This window comes from Pan troglodytes, chromosome 11 (assembly GCF_028858775.2).
Source record: "Pan troglodytes isolate AG18354 chromosome 11, NHGRI_mPanTro3-v2.0_pri, whole genome shotgun sequence".
Classification (NCBI taxonomy): Eukaryota; Metazoa; Chordata; class Mammalia; order Primates; family Hominidae; genus Pan; species Pan troglodytes.
Window position 1 is genome coordinate 44,089,350 of NC_072409.2, and position 21,991 is coordinate 44,111,340.

Genomic DNA, 21,991 nt, shown 5'->3' on the forward strand with positions numbered 1-21,991 from the left:
ATCATCTGTGAGGCTCCCTCAGTCTGAAATAGCCTCTTTCTCCTTCTCCTCCAGCCATTTATCTAATTCCTGTTTATAGGTATTCTAACTTCTGTTAAGACTCAGCTCAGGTATGGTCTCCACCAGGTTTTCCCCAAGTTTCCTTTCCGTATTGCAAAACCTTTCCTTGCACCTTCTGTACACTTTGTTTAGATTTCTGTCAACATATAGTTCTCTGAATGTTTAAAAAAAAACCAAAAACCAAAAAACAAAAAAAAACAACAACACATAATCTTGCCGGGCACAGTGGCTCACGCCTGTAATCCCAGTACTTTGGGAGGCCAAGGCGGGTGGATCACTTGAGGTCAGGGGTTCGAGACCAGCCTGGCCAAAATGGAGAAACCTCGTCTCTACTAAAATACAAAAATTAGCTGGGCCTGGTGGTGGGTGCCTGTAATCCCAGCTACTCAGGAGGCTGAGGCAGGAGAATCGCTTGAACCCGGGAGGCAGAGGTTGCATGAACCAAGATTGCGCCATTGCACTCCAGCCAGGTGACAGAGTGAGACTCCATCTCAAAAAACAAAAACAAACAAACAAAAAACATAATCTTATCCAAAGAGATAGTGAGCACATGCCAACATTTTATTTATCTTGGTAATAAGGGAACCCATAAAGTGGGTTCAAAAGAGAATTTGAAAAACTAGGATTGTTACAGTCAATGTGAACAAAATGGAAGGATGAATTAATATTGGCACATTAGATGCAGCCCTAGTTAATGTCCTATTGGGCAATTAAACTGTAGCAGTTGGGGTGATCTCATTTTTCCACCATGGAAAAGAAAACCAACTCATCAGTTTCTTAGGAGATAATTTCTAACTTTACAGGGCTGTAAAATATCTGAGCCTATCAGTCATAACGTCAAAAATAAATAGTCAAAACCCTTTGAGAGTCAGAAGACCCTTGGATGGGTTTGTCAGACAATCGTCTTATAGCATGACATTGATGGAAGTGGAATCTCTTTACTTTGTTTCCACGTTTTGAGTAATTTTGCCTAGCACTATCATTGTTTACCCTGATGCTATACTTTTTAATTCACTCAATCCTGGCGTATACTGTGAACTTGAGAGAACTTAAGCGTTGGTGTTCAAACTGGGGTACGTATACCCCATGTAATATGGAAAGACTTTTCAGGGGTTACGTGGCCATGGATAGCTTTTAGATGACCAATTTCCAGGCCCTCGTCCTAGGTGTGTACCCTTTCCTACAGCTAACCTGCTCCCTGAAGTGTCTCTGTTTTGCAAGTTCCTCTTTTCCTCCCAGTCCAATCACCCTTCTGCCACTTCACCAAAGCCTCCCACCCATCCCAGCCTGCTCATGAGCACACCCTGAGACCTAAACACTCCCATTTTCCATTAAGCAAAAGAGCCAAATTGGCCTCAAAAGTCTGACAAAAATATACTGAAAGCCAGTCTACAATATCCTGGAAAATACATTCTTTATCACAAACTAATGATAAATGTAAATGTCAACTTAAAAGTGTAGCGGGGGACGTTAAACAGTTTATTAACATTTTTTTTTTCCTTAGGAGACAGGGTCTCACTCTATCACCCAGGCTGGAGTACAGTGACATGATCATACTTCACTGCAGCCTCAAATTCCTGGGCTCAAGCAATCTTCCAGCCTCAGCCTCCCAGAATCCTGGGATTACAGGTCTGAGCCACCATGCTGGGCCTCACATGTTAGGTGTTTTTTGTTTGTTTGTTTTTTGTTTTGAGACGGACTTTTGCTCTTATTGCCAGGCTGGAGTATAGTGGTGCAATCTCGGCTCACTGCAACCTCCGCCTCCTGGGTTCAAGTGATTCTCCTGCCTCAGCCTCCCAAGTAGCTGGGATTACAGGCACCCGCCACCATGCCCAGCCAATTTTTTGTATATTTAGTAGAGATGGGTTTTCACCATGTTGGCCAGGCTTGTCTCGAACTCCTGACCTCAGGTGATCCACCCCTCGGCCTCCCAAAGTGCTGGGCTTACAGGCGTGAGCCACCACACCCAGCCACGTTAGGTTTTAATGAGGTCTCTTAGTTTGCAGCTAGGATCAAGTCCTCTCTCTTACCTCTCACTGATTCAGCCACATACAATTATTTTGATCACCTGCTATGCACCTATGGTGTTCTTGGCACTAGGAATCCCGCTGTGAGTGAAGCTGAGCTCCTGCCTGTGTGGAGCCTGGGCCACATGGGTCTCCCAGATGTGCTCTGAAGTCACTGTCAAAAGTCATGGGCACTGGAGAGTTTCATGTGCCTGACGCTACGGAAGATACCAAATTCTACATTTGCCTCCAATGGACACAAATGTCAGTTTCCATCAAGCTCCACCCTGTCCAGGTGACTCCTGTTGTGGCTCTTTTCATATCATCTCCCCTTCTCCCACAAGTGCCACCAACAGGCAAAGGTGGGGAGCTGGGTTTGGAGATGCTGGTCTGACCCTTAGGTGAAATCCTCTCCCCTGATGTTGCAGGAGAATGGGTGCTCAGATGGAGAATCAGCACTCTTCTCAGGATTGGAAGGTGCTGTGGCTGGGGGAGTCTGCATTATGTTCTGGGCTGTGAGCTTTTCCAGAATTCCACTCCACAGGCACACGTCTGCTGTGTATGCATTTCTTGATATAAATCAGAAGTCCCTGAGTTCTCTACTCTTGAATGTCTATGTAACGTGTCTAGCCCCATCTGAGGATGCTGGAAGTCGAGTCTGTTAGGAGGCCCCTGAATATGTGCTTGTCCCGTTGGTGCTCCAGGAGGTTGCCTAACCCCTCATTTCTCTTTTATTCTGTGTTTCTTGCTCTAGGCTATTGCTCCATTTTCTGTAGGTCACCTCCTGCCACCTCTTCTCCAGGGTGATGCTGTTTGCAACACACAGTTCCTTGTCTTGGTTTCCTAAGCATCTTACTTCTGAAGGTGAGATATTGGCTGTAACAATTAAACTATCATTACAAGCTTGGGGATAACACTAGGTACTTAAGAAAAGAATAAAATCAAACCTGAGCTTCAGATAAGGATCACAGGATTAATGCCTGCCTTGTACCGGACAATAGGGATAAAGACCAGTTGCCTCCACAAGTGACTCTCCTCAGGTCCCAGCCAGCTGACAACTGCATGCACTGATTATCTCTTTCTTTCCTTTTCTTTAACTGCATACAGGTTTCCAGGCCTTTGCTCACCCTGAAGGAGTCTCTGTTGCAAAAAATTGAGGTGAAATTCACATAATATAAAATTAGCCAATTTAAAACACACATTTCAGAGGCATTTAGTATCTTCACAAGGTTGTGACAAACATCACCTGTAGTTCTAAAATATTTTCTTCACATCAAAGGAGACCAAACCCCGTACCCATCAAGCAGTCACTCGCTGTTCCCTCCTCCCCCAGCCCCCAGTACCCACCAATCTGCTTTGTGTTTCTATGAATTTACCTATCTTGGACGTTCCATATAATTGGAACCATACCACAACATATGACCTTCAATTTCTGCCTTCTTTCACTTGTCATAATGTTTTCTGGATTCATCTACATTGTCAATGAAGTATCAATACCTCATTTCTTTTTAAAAATTGTGGCAAAATATACATAACAAAAATTTATCATTTTAACCATTTCCTTTTTTCTTTTCTTTGAGACACAGTCTCCCTCTATTGCCCAGGCTGCAGTTCAGGGGCACAATCTTGGCTCACTGCAACCTCTGCCTCCCGGGCTCAAGCGATTCTCACGCCTCAGCCTCCCGAGTAGCTGGGATTACAGGCATGCACCACCATGCCCGGCTAATTTTTGTATTTTTAGTAGAGATGGGGTTTTACCATGTTGGCCAGGCTGGTCTCGAACTTCTGACCTCACGTGATCCACCCACCTGGGCCTCCCAAAGCGTGCCACCCACCTGGGCCTCCCAAAGTGCTGTGATTACAGGCGTGAGCCACCGCGCCTGGCCCATTTTAATCATTTCCAAGTGTACACGGTTCTGTAATATTTAAGTACATTCTCATTTTGGGACAACCGTCACCACTGTCCATCTCCAGAACTTTTTCACCTTCCCAAACTGAAACTCCAAGTCCATTATAGACTTTCCACTCCCTGTCCCCCAAATCCCTGATAACCACCATTCTACTTTCTGTCTGCCCGGTTGTGAGTATTCTAGGTACCTCCTATAAGTCGAATCATATGGTATTTTTCCTTTTATGACTGAGTTATTTAACTTACTATAATGTTTTCAAGGTTCATCCATGTGCCAAAATTTCCTTCTTTTTAAAGTGAGCTGAGATCACGCCACTGCACTCAAGCCTAGGCGACAGAGTGAGACTAAAAAAAAAATTATAGTTATCCTTGTAGGTATGATGTGGTACCTCACTGTGGTCTTGATTTGCATTTCCCTAATAAGTAAGGATGCTAAATATCTTTTCATGTGCTTGTTGACTATTTGTATATCTTTAGAGAAATGTCTAAGTCCTTTACCCATATTTTAATCTTTTTGTTGTTTAGTTGTAACATTTCTTCCAGATATTGGACCTAGGAGCTCCCTTTAAAGATCTTGGACCATAGGTACTATATTGGTTCATTTTCTGTTACTTATATCAGAATACCTGAAACCAGGTAATTTATAAATAAAATGAATGCATTTCTTCCAGTTATGGAGGCTGAGAAATCCAAGGTCAAGGGACTGCCTCTGGTATTCCTGTCTCCTCCTTTTTTCCACTAAAGGCCTGGTTGCCTTGACTGCTTCCAAGAGACTGGCAGGGAAAAGCAGTCTAACCATCCACAAATGTTAGCTAGATGGTAAGCCTCCAACTCTCAATAATGAACCTGCCTACTGAGGGAAACACAGCCAACTCCAAATATAATGGGATTTTCTTGTGTTGTTTGTTTGTTTGAGACAGGGTCTTCCTCTGTCTCCCAGGCTGGGGTGCAGTGGCACCATCTTGGTTCACTGTAGCCTCAACCTCCCGGGCTGACGTGATCCTCCTACCTTAGCCTCCTGAGTAGCTGGGACTATAGGTGTGTGCCACCACATCCCGCTAATTTTTTATTTTTAGTAGAGATGAGGTTTTGCCACGTTGCCCAGGCTGGTCTCAAACTCCTGGGCTTAAGCAATCCTCTGACCTTGACCTCCCAAAGTGCTGGGATTACAGGCGTGAGCCATTGTACCAGGCCAAAATTAGTTTAGACCAGATCAGATTGTCCTATTTAATAGCCTTTACTCTGAGATATTGGTTAAGCTCACAGAGCTGGGTCCCAGGCAAACTAACTGAGTCTAAGCCCCAGGGTGGTGGCACCTGCCCCAACCTCTGCATTGCCCAACCCTCACAGAGGCAGGAAATTCCTCCTTCCTGATGCTGCAATCAGTCCTAGTCAGTTTCAGAATCGGGGGTCATATGCAGATTACAAAAGGCCATCTTCAAAGAAGCTGCTTATAGATTTCATGAAGTTTCTTAGGAAGTAAAACTTTCTGACTTATAGACAGCAAATGGCTTCCAAGAAGAATAGTACTGCTCACATAATAGTGCAGTATGAGCCGGGTCCAATGGCTCACGCCTGCAATCCCAGCACCTTGGAAGGCCGAGGCGGGGGGATCACCTGAGGTCAGGAGTTCGAGACCAGCCTGATCAACATGGAGAAACCCCATCTCTACTAAAAATACAAAAAATTAGCCAGGCATGGTGGTGCATGCCCGTCATCTCAGCTACTCGGGAGGCTGAGACAGGAGAATCACTTGAACCTGGGAGGCAGACATTGCAGTGAGCCGAGATCGCACCATTGCACTCCAGTCTGGGCAACAAGAGCAAAACTCTGTCTCAAACAAAACAAAACAAAACAAACACTGCAGTATAACCTGAAATGGGGTATACAAGCATCTTTTCACCCATGATAGGCCACTCCTTACAAGAAATCCCATTATTCACTTTAAAAAAGAAATGGCAGCCAGGTGTGGTGGCTCATGCCTGTAATCCCAGCACTTTGGGAGGCTGAGGCAGGCAGATCATGAGGTCAGGGGTCATGAGATCAGGAGTTCAAGACCAGCCTGGCCAACCTGGTGAAACCCCGTCTTTACTAAAAATACAAAAATTAGCTGGGCATGGTGGTGTGTGCCTGTAATCCCAGCTACTCAGGAGGCTGAGGCAGGAGAACTGCTTGAACCAGGGAGGCAGAGGTTGCAGTGAGCCAAGATCAGGCCACAGCACTCCAGCCTGGGCAATAGAGCAAGACTCCGTCTCAGGGTGGAAAAAAAAAAGAAATGGCTATGTTAAAGTTTTGACAGTAAATAATTTGTAAGTCATTACTCTCATATGGTGAAAACATCTACTCTCCTATAATTGAAAAAAAACTTTTTTTTTTTTTTTTTTTGAGACAGAGACTCTCTCTGTTGCCCAAGCTGGAGTGCAGTGGTGCAATCTTGGCTCACTACAGCCTCTGCCTCCCAGATTCAAGCAATTCTCCTGCCTCAGCCTCCCGAGTAACTGGGACTACAGATGTGCACCACCACGCCTGGCTAATTTTTGTATTTTTAGTAGAGACGAGGTTTCATTATGTTGGCCAGGCTGGTCTCAAACTCCTGACCTAAGGAGATCCTCCCACCTTGGCCTCCCAAAGCGCTGGGATTACAGACGTGAGCCGCTGCGCCCAGCCTGAAAAAAAAACTTTAAGGAAGGTTTTTTAAGGTTCCTAGGGCTGGTTATTGCTGGAAATCATAAACAAAGTGACCATTTAAGTATAAGAATCATCTGTATATCTAGCCTAGCCAACGTGGTGAAACATCGTCTCTACTAAAAATACAAAAATTAGCCGGGCGTGGGGCATGGTGGCACACACCTGTAATCCCAGCTACTTGGGAGGCTGAGGCAGGAGAATGGCTTGAACCCGGGAGGTGGAGGTTGCAGTGACCAAGATCGCACCATTGCACCCCAGCCTGGGCAAACTCGGTCTCAAAAAAAAAAAAAAAAAAAAAAGAAACATCTGAATTTGACTTTTAAAATTATGACTATATATCATAATTCAATCAATAAATATGTTAAATGATTTTTTCTATGAAGGATAAAGTAATATTTTCCCTAAAACCAATCATAAGAAGAAAAGTACTTCCTTTAGTGCAAAGTTATAACATAGGCCAGTGGTTCTCAAAGTGTGGCATAGGGAACCCTGGAGAATCCCCACATCTTTTTTTAGGAGAACGGTCTATGAGGTCAAAAGTATTCTCAAAACAATACTGGGGCCGAGCGCAGTGGCTCACACCTGTAATCCCAGCACTTTGGGAGGCCGAGACAGGCGGATCACCGGAGGTCAGGATCCCTGACCAACTTGGTGAAACCCTGTCTCTACTAAAAATACAAAAATTAGCCAGCTGTGGTGGCAAACACCTATAATCCCAGCTATTTGGGAGGCTGAGGCAGGAGAATTGCTTGAACCTGGGAGGTGGAAGTTGCAGTGAGCTGAGATCACGTGAGTGCGCTCCAGCCTGGGCAAGAGTGAATCTCCATCTCAAAAAAAAAAAAAAAAAAAAGATACTGGGAATGACTTGTCTAATTTACTTTCATTGTCTCATGAGTGTACAGTAGAGCTTTGCTGAGCCTGTAAGATACATAGAATTACATATATACAATTGAATCCAGTGTCTTCTGTTAAGGCAGAAAAAATTCTTTGCAAAATTGTAAAACAATGTCATTCTTCTCACTATAACTTTTTTCTTTTGGAAATTCTTTTGTGAAGTTATTTTTTGCATAACTATGTTATTTATGTTAAATTTTTATTGTATTCATGTAAACATTATTTTATATATTTTAATTTTATTTTTAAGTTAGCCTACAGTAAAATTGACTTTTCTTGTGTACAGTTCTATCAGTTTATTATTATTATTATTATTATTATTATTTTGAAACAGGGTCTCACTGTCACCCAGGCTGAAGTACACTGGCATGATCACAGCTCACTGCAGCCTCCACCTCCTGGGCTCCAGCGATCCTCCCACCTCAGGCTCCGAAGTAGCTGCGATTACAAGCATGCACCATCACACCGGGCTAATTTTTCTATTTTTTGTAGAGATGGGGTTTTGCCATGTTGCCCACGCTGGTCTTAAACTCCTTGGCTCAAGTGATCCTCCAGCCTCGGCCTCCCAAAGTCCTGGGATTACAGGCATAAGCCACCATGACTGGCCAGTTCCTGAAGTTTTAAAAAACACAGATTCATATAGCCACTGCTTCAATGCAGATACAAAAGAGCTCTATCACCCTAAGAAACTCCCTCGTGCTGCTCCCTTAAGGCCACATTCTCCCACTAACTCCTGGCAACCACCGATTTGTTCCCCAACATTTATAGTTGCATCTTTTTGAGGTTGTCATAAATGAAATAATACAATATGTAAACCTTTGAGACGGGCTTCTTTCACTCAGAATGTTACCTTTGAGATCAATCAAGTTGCTGGGTCCCTTTTTTTGCCGGGTAGTCTTCCATTCACTGTATGGATGTACCAAAGATTACTTACTCATTTACCAGTGGGAGAGAAGTTTTCAGTGTTTCCAGTTTGGGGGTATTACAAACAAAGCTTTATGAAACACCGCTATACAAGTTTTCATGTGACCATAACTTTTCTTTTTTTTAAATTTATGTTTTTGTTTTTTTTTTTTGAGACAGAGTCTAGCTCTGTCGCCCAGGCTGGAGTGCAGTGGCGCAATCTCGGCTCACTGCAAGCTCCGCCTCGTGGGTTCATACCATTCTCCTGCCTCAGCCTCCCGAGTAGCTGGGACTACAGGCACCCGCCACCACACCCGGCTAATTTTTTGTATTTTTAGTAGAGAGGGGGTTTCACCGTGTTCGCCAGGATGGTCTCGATCTCCTGACCTTGTGATCCACCTGCCTCGGTCTCCCAAAGTGCTGGGATTACAGGCATGAGCCTCCGCACCTGGCCATAACTTTTCATTTGCTAAGGTAAATACCTAGGAGTGGGACTGGTGGGTCATATAGTAAGTATATGTTTAACTTTATAAAAGGCTGCCAAGTGTTCTTCCAGAGTGACTGCATCATTCTCCATTCCCACCAGAAATGTGTGCAAGTTCTAGTTACTCCACATTCTCCACATCACTTGGTCAGGTCAGTTTTTCTATTTTAGCTGATGATGTGGTGTCTCACTATGGTTTTTTTGGTTTGTTTTTTGGGAGGCAAGGTCTCACTCTGTCACCCAGGCAGGGGTGCAGTGGTGCTATCATAGCTCACTACAACTTCAATCTCCAGGGCTCAAGTAATCCTCTCACTTCAGCCTCCCAAGTAGCTGGGACTACAGCGGTATGCCACCTATTTTTTATTTTTAGTAGAGACATGCCCAGCTATTTTTGATTTTTAGTAGAGACAGGGTCTCACTATGTTGGCCAGGCTGGTCTGGAACTCCTGAGCTCAAGCAATCCTCCTGCCTCAGCTTCCCAAAATGCTGGCATTACAGGCATGAGCCACTGTCCCCAGCCTCACTATGGTTTTAATTTGCACTTCCTGATAGCTAATGATGTTGAAAATATTTTCTTGTGCTTATTTTCCATCGATATAACTTCTTTGATGAAGTATCTGCTGAAGTCTTTTACCCATTTTTTACTCAAACTCTATTTTCCTTCTGTTGAGTTTTGAGAGGTCTTTATATGCTCTGAATACTAGTCTTTGTCAGATAAGTGATTTCTCAACATTTTCTCCAAGTCTGTGGTGTGTATTTTTATTCTCTTCACAGTGTATTTTTCAGAGCATGGGTTTTAAATTTTGTGAATCCAATTTGTCATGTTTTTTAGTGGATCAGGCTTTTGACATCATATCTAAGAACTTTTTGTCTAACTTCAGTTCATGAAAATTTTCTTCTGTTTTCTTTTTTAAATATTATGCTTTGAATTTTTACATTTACGTGTAAAATCAATTTTTAGTTAGTCTGTGTATAAGGTGAAATTTAGGTCAAGGTTCATTTTTTTGCAGGATGACTAATTATCCCAACACTGGTTTTGGAAAGACTGTCCTTTCTCCTTTGAATTACTTTTGCACCTCTGTCAAAAATCAATTGGCCATCACCTCATACCCATCAGAATGACTACTGTAAAACAAAACAAAAAACAGAAAATAATGAGTGTTTGGTGTCAGAGGCATTTGAGCCAGAGCAACTCCGTCTTGAATAGGAGCTGGGTAAAATAAGGCTGAGACCTGCTGGGCTGCATTCCCAGGAGGTTAGGCATTCTGAGTCACAGGATGAGATACAAGGTCAGCACAAGATACAAGTCACAAAGACCTTGCTGATAAAACAAGTTGCAGTAAAGAAGCCGGCCAAAACCCACCAAAACCAAGATGGTGATGACAGTGACCTCTGGTGGTCCTCACTGCTCATTTTACACTAATTATAATGCATTAGCATGCTAAGAGACACTCCCACCAGCACCATGACCATTTACAAATGCCATGGCAATGTCAGGAAGTTACTCTATATGGTCTAAAAAGGGGAGGAACTCTCATTTCTGGGAACTGCCCACGCCTTTTCCAGAAAACTCATGAATAATCCACCCCTTGTTTAGCATATCATCAAGAAATAACTATAAGTATACTCCAGTCAAGCAGCCCATGCCGCTGCTCTGCCTATGGAGTAGCCGCTCTTTATTCCCTTACTTTTGTTTTTCTTTTTTGAGACTGAGTCTTGCTCTGTCACCTAGGCTGGAGTGCTGGAGTACAGTGGCGCGATCTTGGCTCACTGCAACCTCTGCCTCCTGGGTTCAAGCAATTCTCCTGCTTCAGCCTCCCAAGCAGCTGGGACTACAGACATGCGCCACTATGCCCAGCTAATTTTTGTATTTTTATGAGAGACAGGGTTTCACCGTGTTGGCCAGGCTGGTCTCGAACTCCTGACCTCATGATCCACCCGCCTCGGCCTCCCAAAGTGCTGGGATAACAGGCATGAGCCACCGTGCCCGGCCTATTCCTTTACTTTCTTAATAAACTTGCTTTCACTTTACTCTATGGACTTGTGTGAATTCTTTCTTGGGAGAGGTCCAAGAACCCTCTCTTGGGCTCTGGGTCAGGACCCCTTTTTGGTAACACTGCTGAGAATATGGAGAAACTGAAACTCTTGAGCACTGTTGTCATGAGAATGTAAGATGGTGTAGCCACTAAGGTAAACAGTATGGTGGCGCCTCAAAAAATTAAAGAGAGAATTACACTATGATCCAGCAATTCTACTTCTGGGTGTATATTAATAATAATGTATGCTAAATAACATATACTACTAATAATAACCAAACTTGATTTATCCTGCTATACTCACCAACACAGAGTACTTCAGACACCAGATGTGTATGGGGTTCTCCCCACACACCAAGTAAGTAACCAGCTCTGCAGCATGGACACCAACTGGGTGTCCTCTAATTCAATTCAATTCTGACACTATCTACCTGGAGAGAGCATCAGATCCCACAGGTTGAGTGCTCAGTCCACAAGACTGCCCCCCACTTCCTATGCCAATTGCAAGCCCCAGGTTGCTTTACCTGCACTTCTTACTGACTGGCTATAAATGGGGGATCCCCACCTCTGGTCCGATTAATTTGCTAGAGTGGCTCACAGAACTCAGGAAGACACTTAACTTTTAACTTACATTTACCAGTTTATTATAAAGAATATTACAAAGGGTATTGATGAAAAGATGCCTAGGGTAAGAGATGAAAATAGACATGGAGCTTTTATACCCTCCCAGGCATGCCACCCTCCAGGAACTTTCATGAGTTCAACTATTCAGAAACTTCCCACACCCTGTCATTTGCAGTTTTTATAGAAGCTTTGTTAGGTAGGCATAATTGATTAAACCATTGACCGCTGGTGATCAACTTAACCTTGAGCCCCTTTTTCCTCTCTAAAGGATGGGGCTAGGGCCAAAAGTCCCAACCTTCTAATCATTTCTGGTGACCAGCCCCCATCCTGAAGCTACCTAGGAGCTGCCAGCCATCTGGCAACTCATTAGCACACAAAAAGACATCACTTTGGAGATTCCAAGGATCTTAGGAGTTGTATGCCAGGAAATTGGAACAAAGACCAAATATATATTTCACAGTACAACAATACCCAAAAGAATTGAAAGCAGGGAATCGAACAGATATTTGTATACTCATGTTCATAGCAGCATTATTCACAATAGCCAAAAGGTAGAAGGAACCCAAGTGTCCATGCATGAATGAATGGATAAACAAGATGTTGTATACACAAACGAGAGAATATTATTCAGTGTTAAAAAGGAAAGAATTTCTGACAAATGGATGAACCTTGAGGACATTACATTAAGTGAAATAAGCCAGTCACAAATACTATATGATTACTTATATGAGGTACCTAACATAGTCAAGCTTATAGAAAGAGAAAGTAGAATGCGGGTTGCCAGGAGCTGGGGAAAGGAGAAAGGGGCAGTTGTTGTTTAATGGAAATAGAGTTTGTTTTGCAAGACGAAAAAGTTCTGGAAATCAGTTGCACAACAATATGAATATATTAAACCATACTGAACTGTATGCTTAAAAATGGTTACGATGGTAAATTTATGTTACATGTATTTTACCGCAATTTAAAACAATCAATTGGCCATATTTGTGAGGATCTATGTGTGGGTCCCATTCTGTTCCATTGATCTATATGTCTAAGTCTTCTCCAATACCACAGTGCCTTGATTTCTGTAACTTGATAGTGTCTTTGTGTGTGTGTGTGTGTGTGTGTGAGACAGAGTTTCACTCTTGGTCGCCCAGGCTAGAGTGCAATGGCATAATCTCAGCTCCCTGCAACCTCCATCTCCTGGGTTCAAGCAATTCTCCTGTCTCAGCCTCCCGACTAGCTGGGATTACAGGAGCCTGCCACCACACCCGGCTAATTTTTGTATTTTTAGTAGAGATGGGGTTTCACCATGTTGGCCAGGCTGGTCTCGAACTCTTGACCTCAGGTGATCTGCCCACCTTGGCCTCCCAAAGTGCTGGGATTACAGGTGTGAGCCACCGTGCCCGGCCTTGATAGTGTCTTAAAATTGAACATTGCTTATTTTTTATCTGGGGGAAGGGGGTGAGGTAAGACGGATAGCTATAAACAGAAATACTAGTATTGGAAATATATTCTTAAATAAACACAATGGACACAGTCTGATAAGCTTTATGCTGAGAAAGATGGGGACATGTTATATTTCTCTGTTTTCCAATGCCCAGGCCAGTGCCTAACTACCATTGAGTAAGCACTCAATAAATGTTTTTTTTTGTTTTTGAGACAGGGTATTGCTGCGTTGCCCATGCTGGAGTGCAGTGGTGCAATCATGGCTCGCTGCAGCCTCCAGTTCCTGGGCTCAAGTGATCTTCCTGTCCAGGCTGGTCTTGAACTCCTGGGTTCAAGCTATCCTCCTGCTTCGGCCTCCCAAAGTGCTGGGATTACAGCACTTGAGTGCCCAGGCACTCAATAAATTTTTGACAAAGGAATGAAGATATAACTTTCTTCACCCATTGCAGCCTAAAATGCAAGAGAAGCTCTGGGATATTAAAATGAGAAACAGTCTTGGAAAAAAATTAATTTGAGCACACAGAATATTTTCCAGTGTGCACTACAAAAAACATGTAGTCAAAAATATCCATAGAAGTGTTGCTTAGAATGGGGCAAAAGCCCAAGGGAAAACCCACCCTCATAGGTTTAATGAGAATTACAAGCCAGGCTTTAGGCTTGTATTGTAGTCAGGCATCAACCAGCATGCACTGGTGTGCTCTGACTCATTTCCCTGCAGCTGCTAACTAATCGAGGGTCATGCAGCACAGTGACCACCTGCTCCCCCATTGCTCCCATAGATAGAATCTGACACTGGACCTTTTTACCCAAGAATTGCTTAAGGTGTTTTTCAGATCCTGAATTCCAGCAGAATGGCTGATGCCAACCGTCTGAAAACCCCTACCAAGAAAACGACTCAGCATCTCCTGGTCCCATGACTTCACTCCCCACTTCTCAACCAGTCAGCAATCCCCATACTTTAGCCCATCACCTGTCCAGACCCCTTAAAATCCCCATCCCCAAACCTCTCAGGGAGGCAGATTTGAAGTTTCCTCTTGTCTTGTCTTCTCGTTCGGCTGCCCTACAGTTATTCAACTCTTTCTCTGCTGCAATCTCCACTGTTCTGGTGCATTGGTTTGTTACCATGCAACAGGCAATCGAACCTGGTGGTCCTATAACCATATTAAAGTGAAACTGAGAAATAAATAAATAAATGTGAAACAGAGAGGTGTGACTTAGAAATTGTACACATTGGGTGTCACAACTTCCCTATACTTTGTGTTTTCATACTGACCTTGTTCACACTAATAAAGTGCCAACCTTGACTGACTGATTGTGATTCTGATGATGAGGAGGAAGAGGAGGAGAATAGGGATATGGTAAGAAGATTTTAAACCATTCTCTTTTCTCATCTTCCAAGTATTTACAAGTGGCTCAATTTTTCCAAGTATTCCTTTCTTTCTACAGAACTTCCATTAAAATAAAAAACAATTCTAAATCAAGCCTTATGGACAAGAATTAATGGTTCTCCCTAATATATCCCAAATCGGTGTGTCACTTGGGCAAGTCACCTCTCTCCCAGATTCTTATTTGTCCTACACATAACTGGGGTTTTGCAACAGATGTTACTCTTCCTTCTCCTTTCCAGGTCTGTTAGAAACTTTATTAGGAAAGCCTGAAAGTAAAATCTGTACTGTTTACATCCAGAGAAATGTTTATACTGACTAAATAATTTCCTCAAATCTGGTCACCTTTCTATGGGAAAATTCCTCATCTTAACAATGTTTCATGCATAAAGTCATTTGGCCTCTTAACTGCATTGTTGGATATTTTTAAGACCAAAAGCTTGCTAAACCCAAAACAGCGAAAGCATTCAGTTGAAAATAAAGTGAAAAGCCACATATGTCTTAGAGGGAGAAAACAGTGCTAATGATTTTAGGCCTTAATAGTTTCAAGATCCCGACTGGCTGCTCTGAAAAGCCATCTTTGCATTGTTCCTTGTCCAGCTCCTTGCTCGCCGCGGCTGCCTCCGCCGCAGACTCTGGCAGCTTTATCGCCGGAGTCCGTGAACTCTCGTTTTCTTTTTAATCCCCTGCATCAGATCACCGGCGTGCCCCACCATGTCAGATGCAGCTGTAGACACCAGCTCTGAAATCATTGCCAAGGACTTAAAGGAGAAGAAGGAAGTTGTGAAAGCGGCGGAAAATGGAAGAGACGCCCCTGCTAACGGGAATGCTAATGAGGAAAATGGGGAGCAGGAGGCTGACAATGAGGTAGATGAAGAAGGGGAAGAAAGTGGGGAGGAAGAGGAGGAGGAAAAAGAAGGTGATGGTGAGGAAGAGGATGGAGATGAAGACGAGGAAGCTGAGTCTGCTACAGGCAAGCGGGCAGCTGAAGATGATGAGGATGATGATGTCGATACCAAGAAGCAGAAGACCGACAAGGATGACTAGACAGCAAAAAAGGAAAAGTTAAACTAAAAAAAAAGGCCGCCATGACCCGTTCACCCTCCATTTCCTGTCTCAGAATCTAAACGTAGTCACCTTCCAGTATTGAGGCCCGCCCCCCCACCATGGGCAGTGCCACCCACAGATGACACACACTCTCCACCACCCAACCTAAACCGTAAGAATTTGCAACAGGGGAGGAAAAAAGAACCAAAACTTCCAAGGCCCTGCTTTTTTTCTTTTTTTCTTTTTTCTTTTTTTTGAGGCAGAGTCTTGCTCTGTCACCCAGGCTGGAGTGCAGTGGTGCGATCTCGGCTCACTGCAAGTTCCTCCTCCCGGGTTCATGCCATTCTCCTGCCTCAGCCTCCCGAGTAGCTGGGACTACAGGCGCCCGCCACGACACCCGGCTGATTTTTTGTATTTTTAGCAGAGATGGGGTTTCACAGTGTTAGCCAGTATGGTCTCGATCTCCTGACCTCGTGATCCACCCACCTCGGCCTCCCAAAGTGCTGGGATTACAGGCGTGAGCCATCGCGCCCGGCCTGCTTTTTTTCTTAAAAGTACTTTAAAAAAAGAAATTTGCTTGTATTTTTAATTTACATTTTATATTTTTGTACATATTGTTAGGGTCAGCCACCTTTAATGATCTCGGATGACCAAACCAGCCTTCGGACCGTTCTCCGTCCTACTTCTGACTTTACTTGTGGTGTGACCATGTTCATTATAATTTCAAAGGAGAAAAAAAAAAAACTTGTAAAAAAAGGGCCAGGCGCGGTGGCTCACGCCTGTAATCCCAGCACTTTGGGAGGCCGAGGCGGGCGGATCACGAGGTCAGGAGATGGAGACCATCCTGGCTAACACGGTGAAACCCCATCTATACTAAAAATACAAAAAATTAGCTGGGCGCGGTGGCGGGCGCCTGTAGTCCCAGCTACTCGGCAGGCTGAGGCAGGAGAATGGCGTGAACCCGGGAGGCGGAGCTTGCAGTGAGCCGAGATCGCGCCACTGCACTCCGGCCTGGGCAACAGAGCAAGACTCTGTCTCAAAAAAAAAAAAGATTGTTTTTCTGTTGTCGTCTTTGCTTTTCTTACAAGTTTTTTTTGTTTTGTTTTGTTTTGTTTTTGAGAGTTAGTCTCGCTCTTTCTCCCAGGCGGGAGTGCAGTGGCGCGATCTCGGCTCACTGCAAGCTCTGCCTCCCGGGTTCAAGCCATTATCCTGCCTCAGCCTCCTCAGTAGCTGGGACTACAGGCGCCCGCCACTACACTTGGCTAATTTTTTGTATTTTTAGTGGAGACGGGGTTTCACCGTGTTAGCGAGGATGGTCTCGATCTCCTGACCTCGTGATCCGCCCACCTCAGCCTCCCAAAGTGCTGGGATTACAGGTGTGACCCACCACGCCCAGCCCTGAAAAACAATCTTATTCCCACCATTGCAGTAACTTTTTTGTGTATGTACTTAGCTGTACTATAAGTAGTTGGTTTATATGATTTGGTTAAAAAGGCCGGCTGGCATGGCGGCTCACGCCTGTAATCCCAGCACTTTGAGAGGCCGAGGCGGGCAGATCATCTGAGGTTGGGAGTTCAAGACCAGCCTGACCAACATGGAGAAACCCTATCACTACTAAAAATACAAAAAATCAGCCGGGCGTGGTGGCTCATGCCTGTAATCCCAGCTGCTGGAGAGGCTGAGGCAGGAGAATCGCTTGAACCCGGGAGTCGGAGGTTGTGGTGAGCCAGGATCCGCCATCGCACTGCAGCTTGGGCAAGAGTGAAACTCCATCTCGGAAAAAAAAAAAAAAAAAAACTAACTAAAAAACAGGCCAGGCGCAGTGGCTCACACCTGTAATCTCAGGCCTTTTTTTTTTCTGGGAGGCTGAGGCGGGCAGATCATGAGGTCGGGAGTTCGAGACCAGCCTGGCCAACATGGCAAAACCCCGTCTCTACTAAAAATACAAAAAATTGGCTGGGTGTAGTGGCGGGCGCCTGTAATCCCAGCTACTCGGGAGGCGGACATTGCAGTGAGCCGAGATCGTGCCACTGCCCTCCAGCCCGGGCGACAGAGTGAGTTTCCATCTCAAAAACAAAAAGGCCAGAGATAAAAGGCTTCTTTTTTTTCCTTTTATTTTTTTGAGACGGAGTCTCACTCTGTTGCCCAGGCTGGAGTGCAGTGGCACGATCTTGGCTCACTGCAACCTCCACTTCCCGGGTTCAAGCGATTCTCCTGCCTCAGCCTCCGGAGTAGCTGGAATTACAGGCGTATGCCATCACGCCCGGCTAATTTTTGTATTTTTAGTAGAGACGGGGTTTCACCATGTTGGCCAGGCTGGTCTCAAACTCCTGACCTCATGATCTGCCCACCTCAGCCTCCCAATGTGCTGGGGTTACAGGTGTGAGCCACTGCGCCCGGTCTTTTTTTCCCCTTTTTTTGTTTATAAAGTTGCTGGGGGGTTTTTTGGCCTGTTTGATATATGCATGAAACAATGTTGTCCAACAATAAACAGGAATTTTATTTTGCTGAGTTGTTCTTAAAAAAATACTTGCAATATACCAGAGAGAAAAGTAATAAACAAGTAGGCTTTCAAAAATATCAAGGTTATTGGTATTTAAAATCAAACTATGGCTAGGCACGGTGGCTCACACCTGTAATCCCAGCTCTCTTGGGAGGCTGAGGAGGGAGGATCACTTTAGGCCAGAAGTTCGAGACCAGCCTGGCCAACATGGTGAAACCCCGTCTCTACTAAAAATACAAAAACTAGCCAGGTGTGGTGGTGCACATCTGTAATCCCAGCTACTTGGGAGGCTGAGGCAGGAGAACCACTTGAACCTGGGAGGCGGAGGTTGCAGTGAGCCGAGATCACACCACTGCACTACAGTCTGGGTGACAGAGTGAGACTCCATTTCAAAAAATTTTAAAAATAAAATCAAACCATTAGAGTAGTTCAGACCTTCCCCTAACACTTGCAGGGCCCAGACTAAGAATGCAAAAGAAGGCCCAAATATCCTATATCCAGGTATTTAAGTTGCAAATCGAATTAAACTGTCAGAGAAAACATGCTCTATCTTCCTAGCTTGACAAATGCGCCCTTCTAAAACATTAAACTTTTTTTTTGGCGGGGGGTTGGAGGGGACGGAGACTTGCTCTGATGATGCCCAAGCTGGAGTGCAGTGGCATGATCTTGGCTTGCTGCAACCTCCACCCCCCCCAATTCAAGCAATTCTCCTGCCTCAGCCTCCCAAGTAGCAGGATTACAGGCATGGGCCACCACACCTAGCTAATTTTTGTAATTTTTTAGTAGAGACAGGGTTTCACCATTTTGACCAGGCTGGTGTCAGACTCGCAACCTCAGGTGATCTGCCCACCTCAGCTTCCCAAAGTGCGGGGATTACAGAACATTAAACTTTTAAAATTGGTTTAAAGCTCTATTTCTCCTAAGGTAAAAAAATGGAGCTAGTGCAATGGTGTGCACCTATAAACTCAGCTACCCAAGAGGCTGAGGCAGAAGGATTGCTTGGCTCAAGAGTTTGAGACCAGCCTGGGCAACGCAGCGAGACCTTGTCTCAAAAAAAAAAAGGCAAAATGTCAAGATAATTGAGTGTGATTATGGTTGAATGTGTCTGGATGCTCTGATGATAAGCTGGTGATTAGGGGATGAGTAATAAAATAAAATACATATTGCATGATTATTATTTTTTTGGGCCTTCACTTATGTTATTTTATTTTCCAAGACGGAGTCTCACGCTGTCACCCAGGCTGGAGTGCAGTGGCGTGATCTCGGCTCACTGCAACCTCCGCCTCCTGGGTTCAGGCAATTCTCCTGCCTCAGTCTCCTGAGTATCTGGGATTACAGGCATGCACCACCATGCCAGGCTAATTTTTGTATTTTTAGTAGAGACGGCGTTTCACCATGTTGGCCAGGCTGGTGTCCAACTCCTGACCTCATGATCTGCCCGCCTTGGCCTCCCAACGTGCTGGGATTACAGGCGTGAGCCACCGCGCCCGGCCCCACTTATGTTATTATAATTGAAATCGGCACATAATTTATGCTCTACTGACAGTATAGATGCTTGTTACATCTAGTCCTACATACATACAAATGTAAGAATAGCATGCATCATTCAGTGTTAGAAAATGTTTCTCAGGTGCTATACGCAACTGTGGTGAATACCAAAGTAATTTAAGTACCTCAGGAATCAGAATCGGAATGTGAAAAGAACATGAATGCTCAGCATACCAATATTTCAATTAGGCAAGAGCTAATTGCTTTCATGCTAACCACGTGTAAGGATTTGGCAGGCAATTATGTTTTTTTCTTTCTTAAGTGCTTCCTCCTCTGGAATCCTTCCTCTAATTGGAACAGTATCTGCTTTGACATCAGTGGCATACAACCCACAAACTCTCATGACCTTTGTATGCAGGTGCCTTGTGTGTTGGGAGCATAGGTCAAGAGATATCCCTTGGTGAGCAGTGTTGCACATAAGCGTTGATGTTTAGGGCTTTAGGTCATGCTGTGCCAGCACAGGGCATGGGGTCCTGAGAGACAAAAGCACAATTTGCCTGTAACAAAGCAACATAGGTATTGGGGTGCATAAAATGTGTTGGGGTGCCAGGGTTCACAGCAGGGTCCCTCTTGCCTGGGTCTAAAGGAGATATTGCTGCACTTCATAAACAAAACATTTGTACTAATTATGCCAAGAAAATTCTTTGTTCAACCTGATTCTACCCCTTTTAGGTATCCAATATAATAAATTACAACTCCATAGTATTAAATTAATGTCTTCTTAAAGTAGAATCATAAGAACAGTAGAGGAATATAGTAATAAGGGAAACAATAAATTGGGGTCCTGTTCACTAGCAAATCGTGCCTGTTCTTTGTTGAAAATGTGAAAATTAAGGTAAATAGCATTATTTTCTAAAGCATGTACACAGGGTAGAGCTGTTGTAATTGTGTTTTTGTTTTTTTGCATTTCAAAAAGTCTCCTAGGCCGGGCACGGTGGCTCATACGTGTAATCCCAGCACTCTGGGAGGCCAAGGCGGGCAGATCACCTGAGGTCAAGAGTTCGAGACCAGCCTGGCCAACATGGTGAAACCCCGTCTCTACTAAAAATCACCCATTTTCCCTAGTTCATTCAACAGTGGGATTCCTGTGGACTTATGTTTTCTAGTTTTGTGGGGGAAAATCAGAACTACTTTCCCAGAGGAAGTGAAAGTTAAGCTGAGACTTAAGGAGGTGGCATTCAGCCAGGTGAAGGGCAGTAATCCAGGTAAAGTATCGAACCATATATCCCCCCAGTTCTCAGTAGTGCTCAGGGGACATTCCCATTACTGATGATTCATGTGGCAGTGAGCAGGAGAAGCAGCTGACTGCCACGTAGGACAACTGCTGTTTTACTCCTAGCTATCTCTCTTGCCCAAGCAGTAGTATACAAGTGGGCATGTCATATATTGAAAAATATATATTCAATATATACAAATATGTATCATATATTATTTATATTACATATATCTATAGGTATCCATCTATCTATCTAGGAAACAACATAAGAAATGTAAGAGCTGGTCCCTTGCATTGGAGAAGTTTATACAGCAGTGAAGGATATAAACAGGAGAATCAGACTTAGGGAAAGTGAATAAGGAAAAAACATCACGAAATGCCAGGTGAGTGAGTGACCTGCATCATACTTGCACTTAAAGCTTCGTCTCTTCACTCCCTGAACAACCAGTGAAACAGAAAGCAAGGATAGGGGAACTGGCTAACAGCTGGTTTTGATGTCTTGTCCCAAGAACTCCTTTCTGGCCTGGCGCAATGGCTCACGCCTGTAATCCCAGCACTTTGGAGGCTAAGGCGGGCGGATCACTTGAGGCCAGGAGTTTGAGACCAGTCTGGCCAACATGGTGAACCCTGTCTCCACAAAAAATACAAAAATTAGCCAGGCATGATGGCGCACACCTGTAGTCCCAACTACTCAGGAGGCTAAGGCATAAGAATCGCTTGAACTTGGAAGGCGGATTTGCAGTGAGCTGAGATTGTGCCACTGTACTCCAGCCTGGATGACAGAGTAAGACTCTGTCTCTGGGAAAAAAGAAAGAAGTTCTTTCTGATATCCGGAACCCCTTCCGTCAAAAAGAAAAACACCACCAAAAGAAACCAGTCACCCCATTACAGTGTGCAGGTAAAGAGCACTGAGTTAGACTTCTTCCTCCAAGGGCTGGTCCCAAGCTGCAACCTGGACACTCCTATAGCTAGATGCCTGCGGTGTGCAGCGGCTCCCCAGCCCGAGGCCTTTGCGGAGGCTCCCACTCACCTAGACCTGGTGAAGGGGGAAGGGAGGAGGGCCAAAGGTGTGGGGCAAGGGAGGTTGAGGAGAAAGAAGGAAGACAGAGACTACAGCACTCCATGGTCAATGGCATAAAAGAGGGCCGGCTACCTGTTGTCAGGGCCACTATCACAACCTCCTGCTACTCCCATGCATGGGAGGGGCAGGGCTGGGCCTGGGTGCTACCTGGGAGGGGCATCCATCCATAATCTGGA

The 21,991-nt window shown here is 44.5% G+C and overlaps 2 protein-coding genes across 3 annotated transcripts in view; one reads left to right on the top strand and one right to left on the bottom strand.

Annotated features, from left to right (window-relative positions):
- Positions 1–2,929: 2,929 nt before the first annotated feature.
- Positions 2,930–21,991, bottom strand: part of LOC104004300 (uncharacterized) — a 39,284-nt gene continuing 20,222 nt past the window's right edge. The window contains exons 1-2 of one of the 2 annotated variants that reach the window (XR_010148924.1): positions 4,222–4,662; positions 3,117–3,206 (exon numbers count right to left, since the gene is read on the bottom strand). Coding sequence is in view for 1 of the 2 variants with exons in the window: in XM_063788517.1 (XP_063644587.1) it covers positions 3,032–3,206 (175 nt within the window). In the remaining variant the exon portion in view is untranslated. Of the gene's footprint in view, positions 3,207–4,221; positions 4,663–21,991 lie in introns of those variants that run through there. The other variant, XM_063788517.1, reaches the window with a different exon arrangement.
- LOC750206 (prothymosin alpha) lies at positions 14,140–15,729 on the top strand. The gene has a single exon (XM_003317935.5). The coding sequence runs from the start codon at positions 15,135–15,137 to the stop codon at positions 15,465–15,467; it is 333 nt and encodes a 110-aa protein (XP_003317983.2). The 5' UTR covers positions 14,140–15,134; the 3' UTR covers positions 15,468–15,729.

What these genes read in the sequence shown, in the direction of transcription:
- LOC750206 (XM_003317935.5), top strand. Translation starts at nt 15,135, where the DNA reads ATGTCAGATGCAGCTGTAGACACCAGCTCTGAAATCATTGCCAAGGAC.